The following is a 22,385-nucleotide window of genomic DNA, read 5'->3' on the forward strand; positions in this document are numbered from 1 at the left end:
TTCAATAAAAACAGGCTGAATTTGTTTAAAATTCTGGATTACAATGAAAACCTACTTACGTGGGAGTTTAGGCTCACATTTAGAGCCTCCACCAGCAGAACAGCAGGCACATAAAAACTCTATCGCAAGGTTTCATCCACAGACACCATCTCCCTTCAGGATGGTCCTGCCTTCCCCCGGTGCCTGCTGCCGGCATCCCCAGCAAGCCTTGTGTCCTTCTGAGTGTGCCTGTAGGTGTCACATAAATTTAGTAAGGAAACAGTGAGATGCTTCTTTGGGGCAACTGCTGTAGAGGCCACTTGTGGGGAGGAAACCACGCTATAAAGTGTGGATGTTTTCGCCAACGGAAAATTACAAGTTTGCTTGGTTTCAATCCTTGCCACCAAGTCTTGGGTTCCTCATGATTGAGCAGACTTCTTTCCAGCCGGCTCTGTCTCGGCCAATGTCCTGGCACACCATCAGAGGGGGAGATAATGAGAAAGAAGTGCCTTACAGGGATAAAGAGCACTGGTAGCTGACCAGATGGGGACAACCACAGATCTTCAAACAAATCCTTGACCAGACAATAGCACTACTTGTCTCCTTGCCTACAAAACTATACGTGGGGTTCACACCTCCCGAAACACGTGTGCACCGAGAGAGCTGGAGAATGTTTGTGGCTTTCTCCTTTTCAGGGAAACCCTGTCGCTAGTCTTCAGTGCACACGCAGTGACCCAACTGTAGTTAGCCCCAGAGTTTTCCAGGCACTTCCCTCATTTTCTCAGAGTACTGATGTTGCTGTAGAAGAAAGAGGCCCATCTCCTTCTTGGTTTACTTATGAGTCAGGTTATGTCAGTGTAGGGTAGGGAGTGACAAACAGCTTTATAATTTTTGTAGACATGGCACTTACTAATTGTAAAAAACTGAAGTACAGACGTGTAGTTTAAAAAGCACCTGAGATCTCACCTTTCAGAGGCAACAAGTATATCATTTTGGTGAGCATTTCCAGTTATCTGTTTGATGTGAATGATTATTCATACGGCATTTCCCAAGCGTATTTGTGAACATGGTGTTAATCTGTGTTCATCCAGAAGCCGACCCCGAGACAAAGACCGGAAAGTGAGAGATGCATTGAGGGGTGCAGCAAACTGTAACGGGGGTGAGGTGGCTATGGGGGGGGGAGGGGGATGAGGCTGGTGGCTGTCAAGTTAGCTGTGACTGTGGGAGGATGGCATTTCATCCCATGAAGAAACTCTAGAAAACAGTACAGAACCTCAGCAATGTGCCTCATCAATATCTCAGGTGCAGGGGGAGGGAGCTGGGGTATTTATACCCCAGGCACCACTGGCTCAGACTGCTCCCAGGGGTGAATACTGCGCAGTCTCAGCCTGCACAGCCTTCTAAGACGCTGGAGGAGCCCCCTGGGAAAGAGGCAGACGGCAGCTGGAAGGTAGCCAGACACACACACGGTGGTGGGATTGCTTGAGAGACATGCCAGGTACTATTCTAGGCGCTGCGACACAGAAAGAAACAAAACAGAATTCTGCCCTCATGGAGCACGCTTTTCTACTGGGGAGACAGAAAATAAACAGGGCAAGGAGGAAACACATGGAGTGTGTTAGCTAGGAACGAGGACCGTGGAGGGAAATTGGGCAGCGGAGTTCTGGGAGGAGGGAGAAGAGCTGGGTTACAATGAGCAGGGAGCATGAGGGCCAGCTTCACTGAGAAGTGACACTCAAGTAAAGACCCAAAAGCAAGGGGAGGAGGAGGTACATCATAGGGTTATGTGGGAAGAACATTCTGGGAACAAGGGCCTTAAGACAAGAACATGAGGAGCAGGGCACAGCAGGAGGGCTGGGTAGGGCACTGCCCTGCTGACCCTGCCTGGAGCGAGACCGAAGGCCCCGGAGCGTGGGAGACAACAGGACGGCTGTGGCTACCGTGCTGACAATGTCCTAGGAGGGGCCTGAAGGAAGCAAGGAAGACCAGCAGGAGATGACTGTGACACTTGGGGGTTGGGGGATAGGGAGTGGGAGAGAGAAGACTGAGATTCTAGAAATTATTTTTTAACTTTAATTTTTAAATTTTAAAATGTTTTATTAGAGATGGGAATCTGGCTATGCTGCCCAGGCTGGACTCGAACTCCTGGGCTCAAGCCACTCTCCTGCCTCAGCCTTTCGAGTACCTGGGACTATAGGCATGTGCCACTGTGCCCAGCTAGATTCTAGAAATATTTTGAAGGTAGAGCCAAGATGATTTGCAGACAGATTGATTGTGAGGTATGAGAAAAAGAAGTCAACGGATTTGGCCTGAGCAACTGGGAAATGGAGCCGCCTTTTCCTGAATCAGGGAAGACTTTGGCAGGAGCAAGCCTGGGGTCAGGGGTAACTGGAGGCTGGCAGCTTTGGGCCTGGTAGGTCTGTGATGTCTATCAGAGCCCTCAGTGGAGATGCCAGCAGAAGTAGGACACGGGGGCCTGCAGCTCAGGGGAGAGTGACAGCACAGAGATGGCAGACCCACGAGGCTGCCTGAGACACCCAAGGGAACAAGCCAGACAGAAACAAGGTCTGGGCCAGGGCTTGAGCCCTGGGCCCACAGGGAGACAGAGGATGGAGCAAAGGAGGCTGGGAAGGAGCAGCCAGAGAGTGTGGTGTCCTCAAAGCCAAATGCAGAAAGTATTTCTAGGAGGAGGGGAGCAGTTAACTGTATGTTTGTGTATCCATGTGCTAGATTTATAAAGACACACACACAGAAACACTCTGCATAGATACATACATACACACACAGGGAACTTTAGATCAATGGTATTATACAATATAAACAGATCTATAACTTGATTTCCCTCTCACTGTATCTGTTGGGAACACAGATATAGTGAGAATGGCAATACTATTTGTTTGCTCCATCATTTTAGAGGCTGCATAGTATTTCATTGTGTACATAAACCATAATTAGCTTTTTCCCTATAGATATGTATTTTCCCCAGTTATAGAATTCTGGATTACACAGCAATGGCATCTTGGGCAATATCCTTTTATTCTTGTGTGGTGGCCTCCTTGAGATAAACCCCTAGGAATGGAGTTGCAGTGCGCAAGGATATGCCCTTTTTACACAGATTCTAGACTCCTTCCTGGGCAGCTCCACTACCCAAAGATGTACTCACTACGGAACAGCTCCTGACCTCAAGGAAGAACCGCCGGGACATCATTCCAGGCAGACCCTATTCTGCAGGCACCCTCTCAACACAGGGCAGCTGTCTGTATAATCACTGTTGAAAACCAGCAAAGGTTTCAGTCATTACAAAAGTCCACGACAGACGTAATCTGCCAGTACTAGCTCTCAGCCTGACATACTGAGCTGCAGCTGACTCCTCAGTATAAAAACCATTCCATTTCCAGGGCGGGGAGAGCAACTCTCCAGGCCTGCCGTCTAGCCGAGCCGCTAAGGGTTTACTGCATCAAGAGCAAACGCAGCAGACAAAGACAGCATCTTCTGTGAAATGTGCCTTCTGTGAAATGACTGTAATTAACTCCAAATCTTTCCCCACACTTTATTTTTGCTGGTTTGATCTGTCATTTTGCTGTTAGAACAAGCCTACTACATACCTCAGATGTTTTTCCTTCACCTTGTCATTCCGAGCAAAAGCATGACTCCATCACCTGTCTGGGCACATACGGAGTCTTTGTCTGGTGGTATCAGCACGTCCTGCACACTCAGCAGCAACCTTGAAAATAACATCTACTGCCTGCCAGGCAACTGGCTGACAGCCTCTGGGATCTTCAGGGACATTGAGGGATGATGCACTTAGTCATGCACCTCTGTAAGTGCAGGGAAATGTACTGATTTAGAGGGAAACAAATGGAAAATGACAAACACAGAACCAGGCCTGGAATCCCTGTTTATTCCTGTCTCCGGGTAGCTCTGTAAGGAACATAAACCCAGGCCCCAGGCCCCACTGCTGGTGCTTGAGCTACAGAAACCATAGGCAAGTGACACTCAAAAAGGCAGTACCCTCCTAAGCCAGTTCTTAACCATTAAGCGAGGCCCACAGAAATGCCTCTGATAACCTGAAGTTTTAAACATCTAGAATTGTGTGGTCTGGCAGTGTGTGCTTCAGTTCCGCAGCATGTGGGCCTTTCTCCCGTGGTGTCCCTCTGCCACATAGACCTCCACACATAACATGCCGAGGAAGCTGCCAACACTGTTTTGTCCCCATTCTGCTCCATCAGTGATGCCCAGCCAGGAGGTCAACAGGGAGGGTTTTCTTGTATGTCATGGTGAGGTTAGTTATTGTCTCTCAAGGTTACAGCAGGAAGAAGGAAGCCAACAGCATTTATGTCAAATTCCATTCTCTGAATGACCATATTTTGTAGTGTATTAGGAGGTAACTGCCTTCATATAAGCCCTTGCATGATGTGTAAAATCAGAGCCTGGGGGTGAACGCCACCTCATCTTTCTCGTCCGCACGTGTTGTCTGCGGCCTCTGCTCAGAACACCGTGTAGTAGTGCTCCATGGTGCTGACGATGTCACTCTGGTCCTCCAGGAGCTCCAGAACCTGCCGCAGCACAGCCTCACTCAGGCCCGAGTGGATGCGCAGGCGAGCACAGGCCAAGATGTGCAGGAAGTGGCAGCCCTTCTCTGAGTCTGTGGGAAAAAGGCAAGAGGTTGAGCTTGGACACAAGTGTCAGACCCTCCTCTGTCCTCTCCCTCCACACCTCCTGAACTGGCACCTGCATTTTGACAAGATCCTCAGATGAGTTTGATGCACATTAAAGTCTGAGATGCACTGGTCTAGAGTATCACAAAAACAAAAACAAAAAAACCTGTTCTCAGGCCCCATATGTCATCACAGCAACACGGACCTGCTGCTCAGGGACTCTGACCTTCAACTTTGAAGGATTCCCAATCAATGATTTTATATCCACAACCTAATGGATTTTTAGTGTTTGATAAGTTTTTTTTCTCTAGTGCAATTCCACTCGTAAGTGCACGTGTTCAGTGCTAAGCCTCTAGCTACCCCGGTGGGCGCCCCCCTGAGATGCACAGCAGAGCTGGTTTGCTGTGTCCCCCGTGTTCCTTCCCGCAGTCCTGATTTGATGAGGCTGCCATGGTGAGAAGGATTCCTACCTTTGGCCTGTTCTCATTCCTCCCTTCATGGCCTCTAGGAAGTCTTATCTGTGATGGCTGTGTTCTATAAAAGTAACCTCTTACCCTCTACTCCAAACTAAGACCATTTGGTATATAATGATAAAAGTTCGGGTTTAGTAACCTCTTGCCCAGTTGAAATCAATTATTTAGAGCAGTGGTAAGTCAGGCTGAGGGTCGTGACCATTAGGGGATCATGAAATCAATTTTTGTGGGTTGTGATTAGCATTCTATTTCTTAGCAAACAGACTAAAATAGACCAGAATAGAAAATTACAGAATACATTGCATTATAATTGGATAAGTACTATTTTGTGAAACTTTATTTCATATATACATATATATATCTCTCTTATGCATTAGAATTATATAATTTATTGAGACATGACATAAAACGTATTTCTGAGTCAAAGTCGAACCTCATTGCTATAAGCAAGCCCTTCCCAGTTTTCACAGTTTAAACTCCATGGCAGGGCCAGGCATGCCCTCCCCCTGTCATATACCAGCACCTGGCACACAAAAGCTGCTCCACATAGCCACTGAGTGTTGTTTTCAGATGAAAAAATAACTTAGGCTCCAGGAAGGTGCTCAGAGAAGTACTGCGGTGTAGGGCAAAGCATGGTTCGAGACTCGGTGTGCCTTTGCAGCCTTGGCAAGCCAGAGCATCCGTAAGCCGCAGTGTTCCCAGCTACGGGGAGGGGACCACCTCTGAGGTTCAGTGACGGCTACAGGGGCTAACGAAGACTTGCTGTATTCTGACCTCTAGTGGCTGCGCCCACTCACTACACTTCCTCACTGGGATTGCGGTCTCCACATTTCCAGGCTGTTTCTTCAACACCCACTCAATAAAGGCTTCCTGAACACCTACAGTGTGTGTAGCACTCAGCAAGGAGGAGCAAGTAGAGCGTGGCAGACGGAGAGCTGCCACCAGAGTCCATCAGACCTGAATTCAAGTCCTGGCTCTACGACTGGGGCCAAGTGGCTCACAGGGATAGGGTGGTTATGTGGATAAAAGACCCACGGTGGGTACTTCTCGTAGGGAACTAATATGATTCTATCATTATATCCATAACCTAAGAAGATGCACGTAACTTAGTTTCTGCTCTAAAGAAGCTTAAGGCTGGGCACAGTGGCTCACAACTGTAGTACTAGCTACTCTGGAGGCTAAGGTGGAAGGACTGACCAAGGCCAGGACTAGTTTGGGAAACATTGCAAGACTTTGTCTTAAAAAAAAAAAAATGAAAAAAATTATCCAGACGTGGTGGCACAGGCCTGTAGTCCCAGCTACTCGGGAGGCTGAGGCAGGAGGATGGCTTGAGCCCAGGAGTTTAAGGCTACAGTGAGCTATGATTGCACCACTGCACTCCAGTCAGAGTGACAGAGCGAGACCCTGTCTCTAAAAAAGAGGCAGAGGGGAAAGGAAAGGAAGGAAAAGAAAAAGGAAAAGACTCACAAGGAGGAAAAGCTGAACAGCACAGCGCGGGGGGGGGGGGGGGGGGGGCGGCCTGGTGATGGCGGGCGAAGGATGCCAACCACACCAGCGCTCACTGCAGAAAGGAGTACCAGGAATTTCAGTGCCGCTTGGCTTTTAACCTTAGTTTTTGTGAGGCCCAGATGTTCAGGCTCAGAGTTCTAGTGTTAGATCCGGTTCCCTTTGGCCCCAGGAACAGAGAGGCAGAGTCACTGAGGCTGCAAAAAGGCAAAGGAGTTTATTAACTAGCCCCGGGCCAGGGTCCAAATTCCAGAGCACCAACGCAGTGGCCTCTCCAGGAACTAGGACCCCGCCCTGGGGTAAAGATTAGGTTTTTATACTTTTCTGTATGCTAGTTTTCACACGACACGTTATTCTGCACACAACACGTTAGTCTGCACATGACATACTAGTCTGTACACAACACACTAGTCTGCACACGACACACTAGTCTGCACTTCATCCCCCTTCAGTTTATTTGTTCCTTTTGTTTAGAAGTGGCTGATCTCGTTGGCTTCAGGTTTGTTGACTCTAAGTTTTGGGCTTTTTGCACTGGCGCCAGTTGTAGTTAACATCATCCAGGGGAAGAGGAGGGTCTCCGACGGGGAGGGGGGGCTGTTGTTGCATACCTTCTAGTTTTTGGTTACAAGCGATACTGGGAACACACACCCTGCACAAGCCGTTCATGCGCTGATCATGTCTTGCTCTTCTTATCTACTTAGTTGGTTGGAGGGCCCCTGGACTCTCCAGCCCTTTATCAGGAAGTAACTTGCGGTTACCTCCCCGGGGCTTTGTTTTCCTTTACTTTAGTGAAGCCTGCCATACGCTAAGCATCAAGCCAGCAAGCCATATATACAGAAGCAGAACTAGGCTTCTCACATCCAGGAAGCCTAGCCTATCATGGAGTTACCTTTGTTCTTATCTCTGTTTTTCATTCTGATTAACTATATTTATTAAACAACTAAAAGCAAGCATAGTCACAGAAGCGAATAGCATCAGTTAGAATCAAAGAGAGCACACATTTTCCTACTATCAATTCCTGTTCTTCACTAGCCATACATGGGCCCCTAAGCAGCGATGCTGACTGTCCCTGAGGCCTTCAGCTGTTTCTTCATAAAGGCTGCTCGGCTGTCTAAGGGGTGGCTTGTGAGGCTGTTCAAAAGTGACCTTCAGGCCGGGCTCGGTGGCTCACGCCTGTAATCCTAGCACTCTGGGAGGCCGAGGTGGGCGGATCGTTTGAGCTCAGGAGTTCGAGTCCAGCCTGAGCAAGAGCGAGACCCCATCTCTACTAAAAATAGAAAGAAATTATATGGATAGCTAAAAATATATATAGAAAAAATTAGCCGGGCATGGTGGTGCATGCCTGTAGTCCCAGCTACTCGGGAGGCTGAGGCAGGAGGATCGCTTGAGCCCAGGAGTTTGAGGTTGCTGTGAGCTAGGCTGACGCCACGGCACTCACTCTAGCCCGGGCAATAGAGTGAGACTCTGTCTCAAAAAAAAAAAAAAAGTGACCTTCCAGTCACATGGGTAACATGAACTTAGATTCCTCTGTATATAGGAAATTATCAGAAAATAGTAAAAGGAATAAAAGCCAGCAAGCAATTCCCTAGCAGTTAGCACAATGATATCACTCAACTCTTCTGGAACAAACCCACAAGCCAAAGCACACTTTTCTGAAGTGTCTGCCTTGCAGCCATGATTATCTTAAAATGCACCTCAAAGAACAACGATAACTGCACTTTATATTTTTCCAAGTACATTTGCATATAGCCTCATTTGTTCGGTACCTCCACCAGGAACCCCAAATGCCCATGCTCTGAAGACCCAAATCATATTAAGATACACTTCAGATATAATCTACTACTGTAACTACAAAAGGTTAGAAAACTGCTTTAACAGTCTTTAAAAAAAAAAATTGTCATAAGTCAAAAAAACATTACTCCAGTGTGAGTGGTGTCATGAGGTATTCGGTTTCCACACAAAGCAGCAGTACTATCCAGCTCTAAGGACAGTAAGAATGAATTTGAGCTACACACATGTAAGCTTTTTAAAAAGCTAATGGTATAAAGTCATCATCTAGTGAAATGCTGCCATTTTAGAACCCACCCATCAAACGTTCATTTTCTTAGGTCTGAAATAATTTGGTCATATAGGAGAATGTTCCTGTGCTTAGAAAATACAAGCTGAAATTTTTAGTGACTCTAGCTAAACTCTGTTTTCTGTACTCACTTTTTAATTTTTCTATAGGTTGGAACATTTTCAAAATAAAAAGCTGGGGATAAAAAGACATCTTCAATGTGGAACTCTTTCTTTTTGGGTAATTTGACATTGTTGCACCAATACTTAAAGCCAAACTCCAGGTTTTTTTAACTTTAGCCCAACAATAACAGCAAAATCCACACACGGTTTCTATCTGAAATATCTCCCTTCCAGAGCAATATTTAATAGAGAGTGAGGCTTCCAGACTCCAGGCTAGAGAGTTAAGGGCTATTACCTGTGCCATCAGGAGACAGAACTTCGTTTTTATTTAACTCTTTTTTGGGTAGCCCTAACTACATGCGTAAACAATTCATTTACATCTCCAACAACCCATCATGTAGGTACTATTATTCATTATCCCCATTTTGCATGAAAAGAACCTGAGGCACAGACTTGCCCAAAGTTACACAGCTGCAAAGTGGCAGAGCTGGGATTCAAACCCAGGTAAGGAGGCTCCAGAGCCCAGCTCCTCACAAGGCCACACTGCCCGTCTTTAGAGAACCCGTATAAATCCTTCCGGGATCCAAACTGGGCTTTATGTGCATAGTTCTTTCATTATTGTAGGTTTAGCTTTTGCTGAGACACTTATAAATGACTAAAGATTTCAAGTCCTTCTACAAGGAAACACTCAATGCTATATTTTGTATGAAAGGTTAGAAAGAAACTAAAGGCCCAGCAGGAATGGTTAGATCAAGGGTCTACCTACATATATAATGGGATACGGTACAGCTATTAAAGAGACTGGGGCACTTTTATACATACTGTTGCCAAATGACCTCCAGAAGCCAATGTTAGACCAAAAATACAAGGTGTGGGACAATGTGTATTGTTTGCTAACCTTTACTTATGTTTTCTCAAGAGGATAAACTATACAAATATGTTTGTGAGAGCACATGACATCTCTAGAAGGATATGCAAGAAACTGGTAACAACCACTGCCTTTGCAGAAGGAATACCGAGGCGGGGGCTCAGTGCTGGGAGGGAGTCTGACTTTTTTGTGTGCACTTTTGCATTGTTTGATTTTTTTTTTTTTTTTTGAGACAGAGTCTTGCTCTGTTGCCCGGGCTAGAGTGAGTGCCATGGCGTCAGCCTAGCTCACAGCAACCTCAAACTCCTGGGCTCAAGCAATCCTTCTGCCTCAGCCTCCTGAGTAGCTGGGACAACAGGCATGTGCCACCATGCCCGGCTAATTTTTTTCTATATGTATTTTTAGCTGTCCAGATCATTTCTTTCTATTTTTAGTAGAGACAGGGTTTCGCTCTTGCTCAGGCTGGTCTTGAACTCCTGACCTGGAGCAATCTTCCTGCCTCGGCCTCCTAGAGTGCTGGGATTACAGGCATGAGCCACCTCGCCCGGCCTGTTTGATTTTTTTATGATGGGCATACATTATTGTTCAGAATAACTGGTAAGGCCATATATTATGGTATTATGAAGAGGAACAGTAACAGCAGATTCTAGGACAGTGCCTATGAGGTTTTTCATCAGCATTCTTAGTTACTCAGGCTCCAGAATTCAGCTCCGGGAGTTGGTTAGTGGCAGGTGACTGGTTTGTGGCATTCTGAGGCTCCACACACAGACGAGCTGGTAGAGTCTGTCCGCCCTGACACTTACTGAAGCAGGAGCTGGCCTGTGGGTGGATGCAAAACCTGCCACTTTTAGAGCCCCTCCGGTCACCTAGGTTGTTAAGTCCTCCTAAGAAATAAGTGTGAATTCTTTTCATTTGCTTCACCAGCCCTAGGCTTAAATCCATTCCATTCCGAATTCCAGATCAAAATAAGCATCTGGGCCAGTGTGCTGGCTCACGTCTATAATCCTAGCACTCTGGGAGGCTGAGGTGGGAGGATTGCTTGAGGCCAAGAGTTGGAGACCAGTCTGAGCAATAGCAAGACCCTGTCTCTACAAAAATAGAAAAGCAGCTGGGCATCGTGGCACATGCCTACAGTCCAAGATACTCAGGAGGCTGAGGCAGGAGGATCGCTTGAGCCCAGGAGTTCAAGGTTGCAGTGAGCTATGATGACGCCACTGCACTCTAGCCCAGGCAACAAAGTGAGACTGCCTCAAAGAAAAACAAAAAAAAGCATCTGGCCAGGGGGCCTGGACTAGGATGAGTACAAGGATGTTTTCTTGGGAACATCTACTCATCCCTTCTTAGCTGAATAATCCCACATTGCACTGCTCTCAAAAGCTCCTTCGACTGTGGATAGACAGGGCTTTCCCTCAATTAAAGGATGCTTGTTCTTACTGTTCTGAATGAAGTGAACAGAGTTCATTCACTTGCACTAAAAGAATAGATTCCTTTGAGTTTATTTTAAGATGTGTTGTCATACCACTCTGGGATCTGACCTCATTGGTTCTTAAAGGCCAAATAGGGCTGCATACCATAAACACCAGGGCTGGAGACCTGGCCTGGCTCCACCCACTGACTCAGTTGGGAGCAAGCCCAGGCTCAGGGATGTATGGGCTGAAAGAACTGGAGGTGGACTTCTCTGCAGACCAGGGGACCTGGAGTCATTAGCAAACCTTTCCAACACTTGTTATTAACATAGGTTTGTAAATAGTAGACTTCAAAAAGCCATCTTTAAGACTGTTCAGTTTACATGGGATTTAAAGATAGAACTGATGCTTTCTTCTCTTTCTAACTAGTGTGAAACTGGTAATGTTCATTGTCAGATGAGCTACAGTTTGAGTGTCTAACCACTAGGGGCTGAACTAACTCCACTAAAACCATTTTCTAAACCATTTCTTTTGCAAATTGTTTCCAAGATGAATGAATCATACCACCCATAAACTGTAATGTCTAAACCCATTCCTTCCAACACTAAAAGGCTTTCAAGTTAAGAGAGAGGGAAATGTCAGGTTCATGTTCAAAGAATAAAGGGCAAGCATGAAATAAGAAATAACACAAATAAAGTCCCGGAGTGGCGGCTTACCTCACTGTATCAGAATCATCTGGGGAGCTTACCTGTCCATCCCCTCCCCATCCCCTACAGAATCAGAATCCCCAGGGTGGGAGGTGGGCTTGTTTAAACGAGCTCCAAGGTTGCATGTCATGTGCAGCCAAGGTCAGGACAAGTGTGCTAGCCTAACACCCACTTTAGAGAGGAGGAAACAGAGGCTCGGAGAGGGCTGGTGCCCTGACCATCCTCTCCCTAAGTCACTACTGGGAAAATCCGCAGGGCTCCTGACTCTCCCCTCAGTGCTCTCTGGGAGGAAGCATCCCCTTCCAAGGCACCAGGGTGTCACCTGTACATGGCAGCACTTACGGTTCGGTTTCTGGCAGTCTTCCTGAATGATCCGGTGGATCTTTTTGTGCAGGTCTTTGTCTTCTCTGGTTACCTAAATAGGAAAAATAGTTCAGAGAGAGAGTGTGTTCTTAGGTAACACAGCAGTTGTGTCATCCAGACTCCCAAATTAGCATTTAGGATCGTTTCTAAAGATTTCATAACAATCCTCCTCCCTACTCCAACAACAGGGTTTTTGATACTCGGCCTATTGTCATACCAGTTCTGTCCCCAAGCAGCTCACTGCTCCCTAGTTGGCCCAGAGGACACACCCCTGGGAGTTGGTTCATTGAAGCCATAAAGTAAAGAAAAGCTGGAATTATGTACTTTTAAGAAGCAATTCTCTTCTTTAAACACTTGTAACATGTTCATAAAATTTCTTTTATTTGTTATATTTTTGAGATAGGCCCAAGTCATCAAAGGTTCCGATCTCTGCCCCACGACTCCTTCTTCTGGGCCCTGACACCTGTCTTGTCTTGTATCAGTCTTCCTCCTTCTCCCAACCACAAGGAAAAATAAAAGAAGAAAAAAACTATAAGGACAAGCTAGTATGAGAATAAAACTAGCCTATCCACTGAAACAAAAGGCAGATAATAACCTAGTTTCTTTCTCAACCAGCTCAGGTAAGAGGAAAGCAGCAAATGGGTTTCACCTTCATGTTTAAGAGTAAATCTAATAACAAAGAGAGAAGAGAGAGAAAAGAGAGAGAAAAAGAGAAAGGAAATACGGGAGAGAGGGAAGAAAGCAAGAGAGAAGCATTCAAACAAACAGCTGTAAGTTTCCTCCTTAGAGACAGCCTAAGGCTGCCTGTATGACCAGACTTACTGGGGATGCTGGTAACACCTGCCTGCTCTCCACTCACAAGGTTTTGGTGAAGATTAAGTAAGGTAATGTGTGTGAGCTGCTGAAAGTAGGAAAGCACTATACAAACACAAGTGTTGACTTTACTGTGATAACCATTTCCCTGAAGCAGGGCCTCAGGAGAAAGGAAACCTACAAAGGCAATGGAGGAGTGAAGTCAGAGAAGGGGCCAAGACACCTATTCTTGCTTGATCACCCCGTTCAGACTCACAGTGATTCACGGGAGGAAGTGCCCGGCCCACCACACCTCGCCCTGCACTGCCGTTCCCAGGAAGGGCAGCTCCCTGCATGCCTGGGAGGAATGTGTGTCCCAGGGGCCGACTCAAGGTGAGCTGCCCCAGGAACCTCTCCAGCCTCCCAGGAGGCAACCAGCTCAACCGCCCGCACCCAGCCTCCCATCCAGGGGGTATCCTCACCCTTACACAGACTGAGATACCTCTTTCACAAGTTGTTCTCGTAGTATGTAAATCATAGCTTCACTTCCCAAAACTCTCTAAAATGAGGAATCACCAGGGTATATACAAATCAGGAAATGTCCTATTAAGAAAGGCTTCCCCTCGGGAATCTTGTCTGTAAATAGTGAGACTTCTGGGATACCTTGGAGTGTGGATCAGTCTCTAGAAGAATCACACGTGACTGAGGCCACATCTATGCTATTGTTATCAGTGGTCCTGAGAGGACCTGTTTTCAGCTTATCTCCTCCAACATTAAAGGAATGCAGCAAGAGGCGAGCTTTCAACTCAGAAAGAATGAAGAGAACAAGCAGTTGTATTCCTGTTGGGACTATCAACTGGCACAGCCTTTAGGGAGGCCAATCAGACTGTGTCGACCAAAAGCTTAAGTGTACATGCCCCCTAGTACCAGCAACTCTCCTTTTAAGAGTCAATCTTTTTTTTTTTTTTTTTTTTTTTTGAGACTGGATCTCACTCTGTAGCCTGAGCTAGAGTGCAGAGGTCTCATCATAGCTCACTGCAACCTCAAACTCCTGGGCTCAAGCGATGCTCCTGCTTCAGCCTCCCAAGTAGCTGGGACTACAGGTGTGTGTAACCACACCTGGTTAATTTTTCTATTTCTTTTGTAGAGATGGGCTCTCAGTACATTGCCTACCTTGGTCTCAAACTCCTGACCTCAAGCACTCCTCCTACCCCAGCCTCCCAAAGTGCTAGGATGATAGCCATGAGCCACTGTGGCCAGTTTTAAGAGTCAATCTTACAGAAATACTGACATAAGTTCACAAAGATAGTTGTGTAAAAATAGCCCTAGCAACACTATCTGTGAAGCCAAAAGTTGGAAACACAGTAAGTGTCCATCACAAAGGAATGGCTACAAAATTGATGGCAGGTACCCATAGTATGGAATGCCAGGAGGATGTTAAAAGGAATGAGGCAGATGTCTAAGTACTAATGTGGAAAGGTGCCTGTAATGTGCTATTTTGGTACCAAAAAAGTCACTGAGCATTACTTAGAGTAGCAGTTCCCAACTGTCCTGGAGACATCTGGCAGTGTCCGGACACATTTTTGGTTGTCACAACTGGGGAGCTGCTGGCATCTAGTGGGTGGAGGTCAGGGATGCTGCCAACTATCCTACGATGCGCAGCACAGTGCCTGTAACAATCAATCATCTCGCCCAAATAGTGCTGAGGTTGAGAAATCCTGATTTAGAGGATGGTCCCATTTTTTATAAAACAAAAAAGCCACAGGAGCACATTTTTATATGCGTGCATTTGTAAACGTACAGATAAATGTCTAGAAGGATATATAGTTGTCCCTCAGTAAATGCAGGAGTTGGGTCCAGGACCACCAGCTTATACTAAAATCTGTGCATACAGCTGGCCCTGCAGAACTTGAGTATATGAAAAGCCAGCCCTCCTAATATGTAGGTTTCACATGCTCGCATTTGGTTGATAGAAGTCCACATATAAGTGGTGGACCAGCACGGTTCAGACCTGTGTTAAGGGTCAACTGTATTGTTAAAAGAGGTACTTTGGGGAGAGATAAGGGCCCAACTTTCACTTCTGACATTATGTACCTCCTTAGTAAGTTTTAAAAATAGTAAGTGGTTATTTGTAAGTAATAAATATATTTGTCTTGAACTCCCAGCCTCAAGCAATCCTCCCCCTTTGGTCTCCCAAAGTGCTGGGATTACAGAGGTGACCCACTGCGCCCAGCCTGTAAGTAATAAATATATTTGTAATTGAAGCTATGAAGGAGAAAAATTAAGTTTAAGGTCTCTTACATAGTACAGATTATCAAAACCACCATCTTTCTGGAAGACGAGTCCTTTTTCCTGCAGCAGCTGTATAGCATTCTTAAATATACTATGAATCGCCTTGGAAGTGATTTCCTTATTATCTACCTGTGTAAAGAGGAAAAAGAAAAAAAAAAAGAAGGAAAGAAATAAGTCCCACCTAATAGCATCTGAGAACAACTCCCTAGACCAACTGGTTCATGAATTTGCCCAACAGGCTTTTTATCTGCTGAGTCAGAAAGATGCAGAAATGTACCAGCCTAGCAGGATGTATCTAGGAGGACTGAGAAGTGTGCTCTGGCAGGCCCACACTCCTTAACTGTTCCATACTTTAGTTGTGCTTTTTTGTTTAATTCAATAATAGGTAGCGGAGAATCAAAAAAGTACTCTTGCTGTTGGACAATCTTTGACTTATTTTTTATACAGAACCAAAATATTGTATACATATTAGCCCTTTTCTCCATTAAAACTGTGGCTATATATAATCTCTTCCTAGAGACTTCAAGGATATTTACACATATTGAAATAATTTGGGGATTCCGGCACAGAGTAAGTATTAAACGGTCTGTCCGTTTTAAGCGGAGCGCTGTGGAGGCAAACAGCTGTGCAGAGACCCACCGGGGGCGTCCACCAGGCTGAGGGTGGAGACTGGCCCTCGAGCGAGGCAAGAACCCGCCCGGAAGGGACCTCTGCTGCTGTCAGCTCTCCATCTCCTCACTTTCACTATTTCTTCCCTTCTCTAAGAGACAGATTTGCCTAGAGAGGCTACCAGGTCACCCTATTTTTTATTCCCAAAGAAGCTAGGCTATCACCTATGTCCCACCTCGGTTAACCGGACAGTGTGCTTCTCGAGTTGGGGACTTTGTACTTCATCTCAGCCACCCCCTCCCTGGCACACGTCAGGCGACCAATAAAGTATCTGTGAGGTGAGTGGAAACAAGTATCCCACTAGAGAGGCTGTATACTTATTAGTCCACTGGGGATTTTCTATTAATTCTCAAAACAAAGAAAATGGTGAACAGCAACTGTCCTTCAAGGTACAGATCCATTTTTAATAGGATAGAAATTTATCAAGATATTAAAAAGATCAGAGCTCCGAAGAAATGTGGCCAAGCTTCCCAAAAAGTGTTTGAAGGCAAAGTCCTACCTCTAATGAAAGGTACTTACAAAGGCCATCTGGGGCAATATCCATCGATGATGAAAAAGAAAGTGTGGCTGAGATTTGCCGATGACATTTCCTCAAGGTGACAAGGAGAGGAAAGAACCTCCAAATGGTCTCAAATGTTGCCAATTCCATCCCTAAAGAAATCTTCTCTTTCTAGAAGAGGCCTTCCAAACAGGCGTTTTGTTTATCTAATAGATGCTGGTGATGTTTCACAAACGTGCTCTCCCGGGCTAAAGACGACAGTCTAACACTCTTAATTAAATTAATAGTCTAAGGTTTTCCCTAACAGAACAAGCTGGAGAACGTGGTCATTAGGACATTAGGGCCTAAAAACTGGCAAACATTCCAGGGTATGACAGCATCCATTTTCTGAAGGGAGAATAAGGCTGAGAAATATTTGACGACTCCCACGGGCAGAAAAGCTATCTGGGTGTGTTTAAAATAAACACCTCACCTAGCAATCATCAGTCGTATTTCTTTTTATTCATGGGGGCTTAGGGCAAAGCTGCTTTTAATTTCATACATGAGTGCTCTTTCTTAGGGGACCCTCAATCAACCTGATAGAGACTCCTTCACAAACCTCTATAACCACTTAATCTTTATAATTCTAAGGAGAGCTATCTTCTTTAGTCAATTTAACGTAAGGATTCTAAGGGTCAGGTTTATTACATCTCTTACCAAGACAGAAATACACTGGAAACTAACTAGAAATGATTGTGACATGATTATTCCTGTCATTAAAAATGATGGTTATCCCCAGACCAGACAGAGCCTGGTTCCTCCTTCTGGACTTCAGTAAGATCAAATAGCAGAAAGAGAGAATGCTGGGCCTGGGAGATTAAAAACAGTTTCAGCTGTGAACAAGAAGGACACCACAGAAATGGCTCCCTGTAAATATAAACAACATGTGAAGCTTCCTTTCCAAAAACATTTGCCTCAGCTGACCCGGGGACTTGTTTCCCTGGCCTGATTCTAAAGACCAGTCTCAAGGGTAAAGCCTCAATCGTCTCTTCCTCCCAGCAGCTTTTCCTGGACAGGAATCTGCGTCTTTCTTGTCTTTTCCAAAAGAGCAATGACAGACTCGTCAGATTTAGGAAACCGAAATTGCTCACAGACAAAAACAGTCACTAGCTGAACACGCTGAGCCTTACCAAGCCTCTCCTCGTCTCAGGTCAGGAACTGGGTGGATCCTGAAATATATATAGTTCTCGCTCCCAAACAAACTCAACATTCATCCAGTTGTCAAAGAAACAATGGTTTTGCAAGACCTGCTTATCATGTTTCTGGATTTGCTAAGAAGGGCCAGTATGAAAAAAAAGAAAAAAGAAAGGAGGAAACATTCAAACCTGCTCTCTCTCTGCCTCTAAACTATTACACCATCACAATGATTTTTTTGTTAAGCTTTCATCTGTACGACGACAGAAAGTGCCAAAGGATCTAGGGTTTCACCATCATTGTGAAGCATCTTTAGTCTCCCAGGCCTCTATTAAACCGAATTCAATTTAATGACACTGACCTTTCCAACCAGAGCAATGTGAGGGACTAATTCATAATTGATGGAAAAAAGTTTCCAAAGACAGCAAATATAGTGCCATATTCATTTCTTTTTAAACATGCAGCACTGGGCACACACAAGTTTCTGCTCTAAGCATTTTTAAAAAGCTATCACGCTAAAAGTTTCCCATAGGTCATTCTGAATGCAGGAGCCTTTTAGTCCTCAAAGAGTCCTTAAGTCTCTCTCTCTCTCACTTAATTATAGCTATCACAGAAGATTCTTCATGTGAAGAATGCGGTCTTCGCTAAGCTTTAAATTTCCTTCCAAACATGCTGATAGAGTCATCAGAAGTCCTAGGAGGTCAATTTGGCTTTAAGCCTCCTCTAAATGATTAAGTGGGAAGGTCAATCTTGCTGTCAGCAGATAGTTGGAGAGCTGCAACTGTGTAGAAGCTACCTTGGCAAAGAATAAAGCAGCCAGTCATGACCCTTTCCACCTCGGTGTTTTCTGAAATTATATCCCTCTTCTCCCCATATGAAATCATGGGTCACTGGGCACATCAGCCTGTTGCCCAAAAGAGATAATTAAGTGCACAAACAAAACTGAGACACAGTGGCCGTGCCTAGGAGGTCAGGAGGGTGACCTGGTATCTGTTCCAATAGAATCGCGAATAACTTATGTTACCTAGTGAGGGCATTCACAGCAGCCCTGTTGGTAATGGCAAGAAACCAGAAAACATGTGAACAGTCCAGGAATGGAGAGACTGGTTAAACACATTACAGTTCACATCACAAAAGACTGTAGTGGCAAATCCATGTACTGCCATGAAAGGATCTATAAGACATGCTGAGCCATGAAAAGCTAGGCCTCATAGTAAACTACAGCATGCTACCATCTATGTAAAAAAGAAAGGGCTACAACTACTTAGAGTTTATATCTGCACAAACTATATCCAGAAGGATATACAAGAGACCAGTAATGGTGCTTGTCTCTGGGAAAAGGAAGCAGGCAAGAGGATGGGAAGGAATTTTACTTTTAACTATATGCTTTCTGGGACCATTTGAATTTTTTAAAAACCCCACTCATCCCTTCAATCAACAAATAATTACTGAGAACCTGTTTTACGCTAACCCTGTTCTAGGCCCTGGGTGGAGAGCAAAGAACAAGACAGACACAGAACTTAAATTCTGGTCCAGGAGCAGGTGGGCCAACAAATAAATACTAGTGATATCACAGATATGAAAACAGGTATAAGAGTCAGAGACCAAGTGGTGATTTATCAGAGCGAATGGCAAGAGGGAGGGCAAGAAGGTGACATTTAAGCTGAGATCACTCCCTGGTAGGGTAAAGAAAAGAAATAAAAGTAAATAATTGGTGTTACAACATCAACAAACCTAAGAACTGTAATGAAAGGGAAAGCCTAAAACCAAAGTCTCAAACGATTCTTTTTTTTTTTTTTTTTTGCTAGACCTCATGTTTATATAAGGTCAAATAATTCTTAATTCCAAGCAATAAACAAACACCAAGCAACCAAACATGTTCACCTACAACACTAGGGGTAAAAAAATAAGGAGGCAACTCTTTTCAAGAATAAAAAATTACTTAAGTGTTCTTGAAATTTTATGAATAAACTAGACTGAAGACAACTTCGTCTTTATTTAAACTCCCAAAACACAATAGGTTAAGCTTATTCTGAAAAAGGGAGAAAAAGTCATTAAAAACAATGGTTCAGGTTAAAGATCTTGCTGATTAATAAATCATCTTGGATGGATAATTATCTCCTGTCATCTACTTCTCCCTCACTTGGCTTCTGCTGAGATTAAATACACATCTCAGTGAGTATTAACAGCTAAGTACCATAAACCTTAGACTACTATTATTTTCTACTTGAAGATTAAGTGCAATGAGATTAAGTAAGGAGGGAGGAAGGGCAGGTCCGGCCTCATTTCAAGTTCTTAGTGGTCAGTTGTTTCTTTCCAGAATAGAAACAACATGTGACAGAACCATCACCTCTGTTCCCTGGCCCACCCTGTTAGTTTTTTTTTTTTTGAGACAGAGTCTCACTCTGTTGCCCAGGCTAGAGTGAGTGCCGTGGCGTCAGCCTAGCTCACAGCAACCTCAAACTCCTGGGCTCAAGCGATCCTCCTGTCTCAGCCTCCCGAGTAGCTGGGACTACAGGCATGCACCACCATGCCCGGCTAATTTTTTCTGTATATATTTTTAGCTGTCCATATAATTTCTTTCTATTTTTAGTAGAGATGGGGTCTCGCTCTTGCTCAGGCTGGTCTCGAACTCCTGAGCTCAAACGATCCGCCCACCTCGGCCTCCCAGAGTGCTAGGATTACAGGCATGAGCCACCGCGCCCGGCCCCTGTTAGTCTTAATGCCTAACTGCAGACTTGGGACAGGGACTGGAATTCTCACGCGGGCAGGCTGCACTCACTTGGTCGGAGCCGGCGCTGTGAATCACAGGCTGATTGGCAATGGATAGCAAAGACTCCACTATCTCCAGCTCCTGCTGGTAAAAGGTCTGCACTTTGTTCTCCATGAGGAATTCTCTGGCTTTTTCACTTAGCAAACTCGTGAGACTGGTGAGGTCCAGGGCACCTGGATCGCTGCTGGGGGGAAAAAAGCCCCACAGGAAACTGTCACCTGCGTTCCTTTTTGGTGTGCAGAAAACAGGAAGTTAGGTAGAAAATGCAACACTATATTGATGCTCATTTTTGACATAAAGAGTAATTCATACAATGAACATTGTGCAGTTATGTAAAATTATGGGGTGGAACAGTAGGAACCAACAGAGCTAGCTAGTCACGATAGATTGGAAAAAAAAAGTCAAGCTGCGGAATAGCACGTAAGGTATGGTCCCATTTTTGTATAAAAGCAAATGACAACCTGCAAAATATATGGGTGAATATTCACGCTTGTGTAAGCACAGATCTAAAAGAGTGCACATCAGCCTAGGAACAGTGGTAACCTCTGGGGAATGGTACCAATGTGGGAGACAGGAAAATAGAGAATTTTCACTTTTTATTTTACACAGGTCTATAGTTTTACTTTAATATAGTTTTTTAAATATATAATATATTCACATGTTAAAAAACATTAAAGGGTACACAGTGAAAAGCTCTTTTATTTTCTTCCCATCCTACCTCTCAGTCCCCACCTCCAGGGAGCTGCTGTTATTGGGTGTCTCTGGCTCCTCTCAGAGTTCTTCTATGCATATATTAGCATATAAAAATGCATATATTCTAATTCCTCCTAGTCCTCCCTGGTTGGGAATGATCGGTGTAGCTTTTCTTATAGGCTTTTGGTTACGATGTGCTATGGTATAACATTTCGATCGGGATGTGCCTGGGTGCAGTTTTCTTCAGGTTTCTTGCCTTAGGGTTTATTGAGTTTCATGGATCTGTGAGTTTATAGTTTTTACCAACTTGGAAAAATGGTATGATTTCTTCTAAGTGTGTTTCTCTGCTCCCACCTGCACTCCTTCGGTGACTCCAATTGCACACTATTTTCCTTACAACAACCCTATAACATCTGTACCATTATCTTTGCAGATAAGGAAATTGAAGCAAACAGAAGGTTAGAGCACTTGCCCAGAGCCCCACAGCAAGAAGCAGACGATTCAGGATTTCAACCCAGGCTGAGGCGAGCATGTGGGCTCCCACTGCTTGGCTGTGTTTTCAGCGGTGACAAGACACAGCTTACCTCACTGCCCCTTCTTTCTCTAGGGCCGGGCTGCAGAAGGGCTGGTCGTAAACTTTCCTGTAGAGCGTGGGCAGCTCAAGCATCCTTGCAACTTGAACGTCCCACACTGGATCGTCCACTTTATCTAACAAGCACCAGAAAAAAGACGTCACAGAAATGACACTGAGATCAGTTCTTCTCCCTGTCCCAAGTGCTAGCAGGACAACAGTAAACGAGGCCCTGGGTGGGCCTCCTTTCTCGTGGGTGCCCAGGGGTCGCCAAGTGGTTCCCAGGCATCCTGCAAGAGGGAATGCAATGCCCCAAGCACCACAGGCGTGGCCACGGCTTAGGCTGGGACTGGGACGGCACATCAGTGTGTCATTCCTCTGTTCTTCTGGTGGTCGGCCCCTGTCCTTGAGATTTCCAACCAAAAACCAGCCGGCACAGCACAAAGGGAAGATGATGGAGGACTGCCACATAGCTGTTTTCATTTAAAGTCAACAGACTCAATGGTGTTCAAGAAATTTCCATCATTTTGAAGAGATGAATGCTCTGCCCTAATGGATTGACACTTAGACCTTCAAAGTACTTTGGAAGCTCTACTATGTTGTCCAAATAAACTTGCCAACTACATATAGTAAATGATTCATTTTCTTTCCCAATTTATAATTACTTCTCTAAAATTAAGAAATGCTGCTTTTCTAAAGAAAGCATGTTACACAATATTATTTCCCCCATTAAATAGAGTTAAATCTTATTTGAACTTTTTGTAAGTCTGACTTCTAGCTGAGTA

General features: G+C 44.9%; 1 protein-coding gene across 4 annotated transcripts in view; it reads right to left on the reverse strand.

Moving 5' to 3' along the window:
• Positions 1–3,860: 3,860 nt before the first annotated feature.
• The window catches only part of STN1 (STN1 subunit of CST complex), a 36,467-nt gene continuing 17,942 nt past the window's right edge, over positions 3,861–22,385 (reverse strand). Inside the window, exons 6-10 of one of the 4 annotated variants that reach the window (XM_069460360.1) lie at positions 21,614–21,737; positions 20,346–20,517; positions 15,232–15,351; positions 12,118–12,190; positions 3,861–4,624 (exon numbers count right to left, since the gene is read on the reverse strand). In XM_069460360.1, coding sequence (XP_069316461.1) covers positions 4,467–4,624; positions 12,118–12,190; positions 15,232–15,351; positions 20,346–20,517; positions 21,614–21,737 — 647 coding nt within the window. In that variant the 3' untranslated portion in view covers positions 3,861–4,466. Of the gene's footprint in view, positions 4,625–12,117; positions 12,191–15,231; positions 15,352–20,341; positions 20,521–21,613; positions 21,738–22,385 lie in introns of all 4 variants that reach the window. The other 3 variants (XM_069460362.1, XM_069460359.1, XM_069460363.1) reach the window with 3 other exon arrangements.

This window comes from Eulemur rufifrons, chromosome 28 (assembly GCF_041146395.1).
Source record: "Eulemur rufifrons isolate Redbay chromosome 28, OSU_ERuf_1, whole genome shotgun sequence".
Classification (NCBI taxonomy): Eukaryota; Metazoa; Chordata; class Mammalia; order Primates; family Lemuridae; genus Eulemur; species Eulemur rufifrons.